The 9,021-nt window shown below is 51.1% G+C and overlaps 1 protein-coding gene across 1 annotated transcript in view; it reads right to left on the bottom strand.

The window, feature by feature from the left end:
* SLC12A5 (solute carrier family 12 member 5) overlaps window positions 1–4,733 on the bottom strand; it is a 35,842-nt gene extending 31,109 nt beyond the window's left edge. The window contains exon 1 of the mRNA XM_045082142.1: window positions 4,539–4,733. Coding sequence (XP_044938077.1) covers window positions 4,539–4,659 — 121 coding nt within the window. The 5' untranslated portion in view covers window positions 4,660–4,733. The remainder of the gene's footprint in view (window positions 1–4,538) is intronic.
* Window positions 4,734–9,021: the final 4,288 nt, after the last annotated feature.

A 9,021-nucleotide genomic window follows, 5' to 3' on the forward strand; every position in this document is an offset into this window, starting at 1 on the left:
AGCCCTAGGAAGATCTAGGGCTAGGGAAACTCTCTTGTTCAAGCCACACAAGATGCAGAGCTGGAAAAGGTCCTGTTTCTGAACTCTGAATTTTACCCCCGTCCCACCGTAGGCTTTGCAGAGAGAAAAAAAATTCAGGGAAGCTGCCCAAGTCTCGGGATGTGGGGACTGGAAGACTTCATAAATTATTTTTTGCTCCCCCCTCATTTATGGGAAAATTAGAGTCCAAAGATGAAAAGATACAAATTTTCTTCATGGGATAAACTTGCAGCAGACTGGGGACTAGAACCCGGCTCCCTGACCTCCAGTCCCGGGCTCCATCCACTGAAGCTGGAGCCACCTGACTTCTTTCCACAGAAGGCAGGCACAGTATTCCTGCTTATGGCTCAGTCCCTATCCATCCTTATCCGCATATTATTACCCCCGTGACCTAACACAGCCACCCCGGCTCTGTCTTCCAGGAGCCAAGGCCCTGAACTCCCTCTTTCACTCCTCTCCCCAAACTACATGCCCGTCCTCTCAGTGAACTGATGAGTCCAGCACGCAGCACACCCCACACACACAGGGCTCGCCGCAGAGCACGTCAACCACCATCGTCTCCGTGGCAACCAGGGGCTTAATTAACAGGCTGCAGCCCTGTCACCATGGCAATGGCACCCCAACAGCCCCCCATTCCTCTACAGATTCAGCCCATCTTTCCTCTTTCTCAAACTGGACCCCCTTCTCACGGCAGTCACCCTTCCACCCCCACCCCACCTGGAGAGCTGGTGCCCGCAGATCGCTCTGGTTCATTGAGAAGAGGGGAGGGGAGATGAGGGGGATGAGAGAGAGAGAGAGAGAGAGAGAGAGCAGCCCGTCACCATGGCAACTGCAGCCTCGTTCATAACCAGTTTGTTGCCATGGAGATTCCCAGGGCTCACCTTGGGCTGAGGTACTGGGCAGTGAGGTTCTGAGTCCCAGCTTGAGGAGGGGGTAACTGGAGAACACCCTGAACAGGCTGGAGATCTCCAGATCAGATATTCATACCAGTAACTCAGTGTCATTTTTCCCAGTTTACAGATAGAGAGACTGAAACATGAGGTTTGGGTATGGGGGAGGCAGAGAACTTCACCCTTCTAGACCACCAAAGAATCCTAGCATTTTTACGGCTAGCATGACCCTCAGATAGCTTCCTGTTCACCTCCTCTGGACTACAGACGAGGAGACTGAGGTTCAGACAGGGAAACCAACGTGCCCTAAGGCGACACCACAGAGCCCGAGCGAAGAGCGTGGATGGGCTATTTTGGGGTCTTGTTCCATCTCTCTAGCGTAAGTCAGCTCCTTCTCACTTGTGGGAACACATCTCAAATCCTGTTAGTCTTAATCCAGGCCCATGTTTCTTTCCAGTGTCCCGTCTTGCTCCACCAGAAACTGAGGCACAGTGGAAAACGGTATAACGGGGTACAGAAATCGCTCAGAGCCGCAACACCCAGCCCCAGGTCCACTTCTGTCCAGCCAAGTCATCACCAACTTCCCCATAGTACAGATGAGGCAACTGAGGTACAGGGGCTGCCGCCCAGGGTTCATGGTGGATTCAGGGCTCAGCTTCGGACTTGTCTCTTTCACCCCCATCTGTTGTCAGTTACATCCCCACTACAGTTGGTAGGTCCCCTGGCAGCAGTAGGCACTTCCAGGAGCAAACCCCATGCCCTGGGTCCAGAATTAAAGACAGTGCTCATGCACAAGTGACCTGCCAAACCTCTCCCAACCCCTTCCCCACTTTCCACAGGCTGCCGTTTCTCCCCAGTGGGCCTGAGTGAGGACAGGAGGTGGAGACCACATCTCCTTGGGGCCAGAGGGCTGACACAAGAACAGCTGCAGGAAAGATATCGCCAGATTTCGGTTCCCCTAGGGTGCCCTTGTCTACTCCTCTGTGCAGTGACCTACCAAGGAGGAAGGCCTGGAGGCACCTCTCAGGACAAAAGAGGTTAAAAGTGACCGAAATCATTCTCAAGAGGAAACTTATAGGGTGCCTAGGTGGCTCAGTTGGTTGGGCGACTACCTTTGGCTCAGGTCATGATCCTGGAGTCCCGGGATCAAGTCCCACATCGGGCTCCCAGCTCCACGGGGAGTCTGCTTCTCCCTCTGACCTTCTCTTCATTCATACTCTCTCTCACTGTCTCTCTCTCAAATAAATAAATAAAATGTTTTTTTTTTTTAAAGAGGAAACTTACATAAACTCATGCACACAGGTACCCACCCCACAGGAATTCACACATGCCCGTCAACACACTGGAATGCAGTGACACATATAAGCACTGACCGCCCCACTGGTCATCAGAACTCATGTGGAATGCTCCTCCCTCCAGATACACAAAGACACACGTACACTACCTCTGCCACATTCTAGATTCACATCCAGTTAGCACACACACCTGCACACCCCCAAACTGGGAGCCATCTTTGACTTCAACAGGCAGGAGCTTGGAAATGGGAATGGGAAGATGTGTCGATCACGTAGGAATGAGAGAGGGTCACCTTATTCTCCGGCAAGGGGATGGGGAATGGGGGGAAAGAAGGCAAGGGTAAGAGAGGTAGGAGCTTGCAGCCCTTCCTCTCTGGTCTGATGGATATTAAGCACCTACCAAGAGCCGGGTTGTGGGCTTGGAACTCAGAACACTAAGATAAAAGGAAATGGTCCCTGCTTTTAAGTTGGAGGAGCCACGCAAGTAAAAAACTTCCATCCACTGGGACATGTCCTCTAATGGTGCGGTGGGTGGGCAGAAGAGGAATGACAGCCTCTGCCTGGAAGCAAGGAAAAGGGAGAAAGGTTTTCAGGAGAGGTGCAATGAGCCATAAGCTACAGAGTGAGTAGGAGTTTCCCGAGCTAATGGAGGTGAGAAGGTGAACACGGACAGGTATGTCCAAGAGCAAATGAGGAAAGAGTTTGAATGACAGGCTACGGCATCGGTCTTTATCCTAAAAGCTATGGGGAGCTTGTGTGGAGGGTGGTTAGGACAGAATCTGAGGCAGGTAGACCAACCAGGAGGCTGTGGCTCTGGCCCTGACCATGTGAGAAATGATGGAGGTTTGTACAGAGCGACAGTGACCAGAAGAGAGAGAAGCGAGTTAGGATTAGTTTTGGGGATGGGTCGGCCAACACGTGAGGACCAACTAGATCCGGTGGGAAAAGAAAAGGAAGCGTTCAGAATAGCTCCTAGAGTTCTGACTTTTGAAACTCTAAGGATGGAAAGGACATTCATGAAAATAAGAAAAAATGAGAAGGGAGGCAGACAGTTTACAGGGAAATAGGAAGAATGGAAGGAGCCCAAGAAATCCAAATGGCCACGTCCAGGAGGCGGTTGGTTCAGGAGCTGGAGGCCTGAGGAAATCTAGGCCTGTTTGGTCATCTACACAACGCGGGATTTCGCCAAAGCATCCCCCCCCCACCCCAAAAGGCCCCCTTCAGGGCTGTTGGTGCTTAGTTTCGCCGCAGAGTGAGCTCACCTGCGGCTCAGCAGCGACCCCTGGCGGCCCGGGGAGGCTCTTCCTCCTCCCCGTGCTGGGGCCACTCCAAGCAGGTTCGCAGCGTTTCTTCCAGACCTGAGAGGCGCAGGGTCAAGAAGGGGACTCCTGACAAGTGCCCCCTGAGGAGAAGACTGTGGATGCATCCAGGATACTGATTCTTTACTGAAAGCTAGATGGATCCTTCACCTCCCCTCTTGTGTACCCTGCCTGTAACTTCCATGGCAAGACCCAGCAATGGGTCCTCGAGGAGGACGCCCCCAATCTAGCCTGAGCTTGCTCCACCTAACCCTTTTCTGGAGCTGGAGCAGAGGGACTTGACTGGGTCCCCACGGGTCGGGACCGGAAACCCCCACAGAATCCTGCCAAGATTTAGCTGCCCAAAAGTAACGTATCTTGCTCCCGTCTCCTCCCCGGGATCCCCAGGCGCTGTCCGCGACGTCTCTCGGGAGGCCGACGACTGGAAGATCCTCCAGGCCCCAAAAACCTGCTGAGCCAGCACCAGACCAAGGGTCCCGGCCTCATTTTACCTCCAGCCCTTAACCCCACCCTATTCTCCTGGCTCGACCCCTTCCTCTCTGGTCCCGCCCTTTTCTGCCCCCAAACAGAGTCCTGCCTCCTCCCATTGCCTTTAGACCCACCCCTTAATCATATGGCCCTCCCCTTTCCCTGGTTTCACCTTCTTCCTTCTGGTCCCGCCCCCTACCCGAAGTGACCCCGCCCCTTAAGTGCTCTCCAGTTCAGCCCTCGTTTGACCCTAGCCCCTCCATCACAAGATCCGCCCCTTCTTCTATAGCCCCACCCCTTCCCTGTGCCCCGCCCACCTCGAATCTGGCCCCTCCCTTCACCATTTGCCGTCCAGCCTCCTTCCCTCCCGGCTAGTTCCAGCTCTCCTCCCTTCTCTAGCCCTCGGCTGAGACCCCCCACCTCCAACCCCGGCCTTGCTCCTTCCAAGAGAAGACCCGCCCACCATGGCCCCGCCCCTTCTCTCGCCCCGCCCCACTCCGGCAGGCCCCGCCCCCTGCGGCCTCTACCTTTGGCGTCTTCCCCAGAGAGGTGGCGGAGACCGGTTGCCGAATGCGGGTGGGACTCTAAGTCAGAGGTCCCGGCGGGCGCCGCGGGGGGCAGTGAGGTGACAGTGAACCTGCGGCTCATAGTGTGGAAAGGGACCGGGCAGCGGCGGTACGGGCCCTGATCGCACAAGTGTCTGCAGCCTGGCTCTAGCAGACAGAAAGAGCGGATTCCCCCCCCCTCCCGTCCGCCGCCCCCCACCGGGCGCGGCGCCGCGCAGGGTCCTAGTGCCCGCTGTGCTGAGCCTCAGAACGTGACCATCTCGCTCCAAGTCCCTGAACTCTCAATTCCTGGAAGCGGCTGAGGATCCCACCTGCAGCTGAGAACTGTCCCTACACCGGAGCCCCAGTGTGTGGCTCCTGGAGCCGGCGCCCGCTTCTTCTGGGATCTCCTAAACACCTAGGTTTTATTCACTCATTCATTCATTCAACGCAGTTTGATAGCTCTCCTGTGTTTCAGGCAAAGGTACTTGGCACTAGGGACACAGCACTGACTGAGATCGACTGGCTTCCTGCCCTGGTGTGACTTAAATTCTAATGAGGAGTGAGGGGAGAAAGATTGTAAGTGAGCAAACGCAAAGACAAGATGATTGGAGATTCTGGTATATGTTAAGGATAAAAAAAAAAAAAAAAATAGGGCCCAGGGATAATGACCAGGGGAAAGGATTACTTTAGAGGGTGGTCTAAGAAGATTCCTCAGAAGATGTGATACCTAAGCTGAAACGTCCCTGATGAGAAGGAGCCAGCTATGCAAAGACCTGGAGGAAGAGCTCTCTGGCAGAGAACACAGCAAGCGGAAAGGCCCTGGATGGAAAAGCAGCCTGGATTGTTCAGGGAGCAGCAAGAAGGCCAACGTGTCTGGAACAGGGTGAACCGAGGTGAGAATGATAGGAGATGAGGGAGGGGAGGAAGGCAGATCATGTGGCCTCCTGAAGGCTTCAGAGAGGAGCCATTGGAAGTTTTTGAGCAGAGGAGGGATGTGATCTAACTTCTATGTTAACAGGATCGCTCTGGCTGTTGCATGAAGTCTCCAGACCAGGAGTGGAAACAGGGAGTCTGGGGAGGTAGCTCCTGCAGAGCCCCGCGCGAGAGGTGGTAAAAGCCAGATGAGAGTGGTGGCAGCCATCCAATTCAAGGTATGTTTTGGAAAGAGAACGTACAGAACCTGTTGCTGAGTCGAACATTGTGTGGGATGGAGAGAGGAGTCAAGAAGGATGCCTGGAAACTGTCGCACATTGCTGGTGAGAGCACAGATGGGAAGAACCACTTTGGAAAATTGTTCGATCCTATCTGCTCAAGCCGAACATTCATATACCTGTCTTCCCAGCAATTCCACCCCGAGGTATGTGCCCTGCCAAAGCACTTGTATGAATAAGTAAGACTTAATACATTTGAATACACAGTATCCTACTTCTACTTATGCAATTTCTCAATATATTTCTAATTGCACCATTAATTGCTGTATGGGGTATACTAGGTATATGCCCCAGAGAAATGGCTGCCCATGTTCACCAAAAGGCATTTACAAGAATGTTTATTGCAGCTTTATTCATAATAACCTCAAATGGGGAACTACCCAAATGCCCATTAACCATAAAATGAGTAAATTTTTTAAAAAATGGATAAACAGTGGGACATTTACATAGTGGAAAGCTACAGTATGAATGCACAATCTATAATTCACAGACAATATTGATGACTATCACAATGTAACCTTGAGCAGAAGCAGCCAGACATGAGACTATATACTGTAAAATATTATTTAAAGTAAAAACTAGTCAAAATCTATCTAAGCTATTAGAAATAATGGTGGTAACTCTTTAGGGTGGAGAGAGAGCGATCGCAAGGGAGCAGGAGAGGAGCTTGATCCGGATGTGGGTTACACAGTTGTGTTCAGTATGTGGAAATTTATTGAAATTTACACTTATGGCATGTGGATTTGTCTTTATGTTTATTCTGTTAGAGCAATAGTTCTCAGCTAGGGCTAGTGTTTCCCAACAGGGTATACCTACCAATGTTCACGATATTTTTGATTGTCACAACTGGAGTGCGGTGTTCCTGACATCGAGTGGGGATAAGTCACATGTGCCATCTAGGCTAGCACCAGTTCAGCCTGGCCAATGAGCCAAGGGTTCCACATTACCCCTCTGCACTCCACCTCCACACACATTGGGACCCAATGTGGGGAGAGGAGGACTGATCCTGAGCGGGTCTGCCATCTCTCCATGATCCCACTGCCCCCTGGAGGAAGATATCAAACATTCCTACAACATTCCCCACCACTAGAAAAACTATCTGGCCTGAAATGTCCATAGTGTCCAGGTTGAGAAACTGTACTAGAATAAGAAGTTTAGTGCTCGCTTCGGCAGCACATATACTAAAAATAGAATAAGAAGTTTAACCGATACCTAGATTTTAGGACTGATCAGGTTCTAAGACTGATTGAGAGCAGATGATGTCATCCTTTTCGAGGTAGTGATGATTGACAAAGAAGCACATTCAGCAGATGGATGCCAAGAGTTCAGTTGGACCTGTTGGGTTGAGGACACTCTCAGGCACGTAAAGATCATGCAAGTCTCCCTTGAACATAAAAGTCTGGAGCTCAGGGGAGAGGTTAAGGCTGGTCGTATAAATTGCGGAGTCTTCAGTAGAGAGATATAAAGCTGTAAGTCTAGGCAAGATCACAGGGAATGGATTCCCTGTGATTGAGCGCAAGGACATGCTATCATCTAGAGGTTGGAAAGATGAAGAATGGTATTACTGTGTCAAAGAAGCTGAGAGATGTGTGGGATGAGCCCAGAGAGCTGTCACGTCTGGCTGCAGGAAGTTCATAGGTGGCTTAGAAAAGAATGATTTCGGCAGTGGGGTGGGGTGGGAGTTAGGCTGGAAGTGGTTGCAGAGAGAATGGAAATTGAAGAAGTGGAGACTATACTTTGGAGAAGTTTTACCATGGGTGGGGGTGAGAGGTAGAGAGATGGAACAGTGTCCAGAAAGAGAGAGAGGTTCAGAGGGGCTTTCAACAAGCCCTGTTAAGGAATGGGGGCACGTCCCTGGTAATGGGTCATTCCTCAGCAGAAATGGATGAGGCGGTTTGAATCCACCCAAAGGAAGCTGGGGAGGAAGTTCTCTGAGTCCCTCAAACTCCTGCTTGAGCCTGAGTCCAGAAGGCAATCAACATGCCCATCAGCTCCATTCACCTGCCTCAACCCTCTGGTCAAGTCCGTCTTGTGGGATCACATCCTTGCTCCTCACCCTGGCCTTTGGACCTTGTCTCATCTAGTCCAGACCACCATTCCCCTCAACCATTCAAGAATCCTTCTCTGCTTGGCTTCCATCTGCTTCCTAAAACCACACACTAGAGCCATCTGTCCTTCCCCTAAACATAACCCCCCCCCCCGCTTTTTCTCTTCTCCCCGCCTTTGCCCCAAGAGCTGGCAGTTGAATCCCACTGCCAGCAGTCACCAGCTATAGGACTTCCACTGAGCTGTGTAATTCTGTGTGCCTCAGTTAGCTTATCTGTAAAATGGGGGGAGTGATGGCAATAATACCCATAAGATTAGAGCAGTACCTGACTCATGGGGTTGTATTAAGGATTAGCAGTGTTGACCCGCATAAAGCCCATGGCACAGTGGCTGGCAAGGAGTCAGTGTTGGACTAACGGTAGCCACTACCATCATGTATATCAACCACATTCCATTTATCCGCTGCCTGACCTCTGTACACTTCGGATGTTGCCATTCCTCACTCTATGAGCCATACTGCAATCAACGTCCCTGTATCTCTTGTTTTATGCGCATGTATGTGAGAGGTAGCATAGGACATTTCTAGGTATAACGGTTTCTGGTAAATTACCCCCTAAGAAGACTGTTCTGCTTGAACAGAAAGAAACTCCTGCTCCCCTTTCCAGATTTAGTTCAAGTTCAGATGTCATCTTGGCTGAGAAATGTTCCCTGACTTCAACCACGACAGAATCCCATATCACATTCAGAATCACATATACGCTCCAGGATTCTAGAGAAAAGGGCCACACGCTGCACACCCTCCAAGTGTGATTCCCACCCCCACCAGACAAAACATCATGGTAACTGAGCGCGACTCTTTGGAGACTGAACCTGGAGTCTGCATTTTAAGCACGTTCTGTGGGCACGCTTACGTTGCTGGACGACCCCAAGAGGTCCTTGAGGACAGAAACGTAGTCCAGCTCATCTCTCCTTCCCCAGTACCCAGCACAATGCCTGGCTCCACTCAGGAGCTCGATAAATGTTTGATGAATGAATAATAGGTTGGCCATTTCCCCAGCTGTAAAATAGAAGTAATCACATTATATCTTCCTAATAGGGAGAATGAATGTTAATATTTATGAAGTGCTTAGGACACTCTCTGGCACAGAGTAAGCTCTCTGTCTGTTACATGCATACACACATACATACATAAATAAATCTCCTCC

This window comes from Mustela putorius, unplaced genomic scaffold, assembly GCF_011764305.1.
Source record: "Mustela putorius furo isolate JIRA1106 unplaced genomic scaffold, ASM1176430v1.1 tig00000592_pilon_pilon_pilon, whole genome shotgun sequence".
In the NCBI taxonomy this organism is placed as follows: Eukaryota; Metazoa; Chordata; class Mammalia; order Carnivora; family Mustelidae; genus Mustela; species Mustela putorius.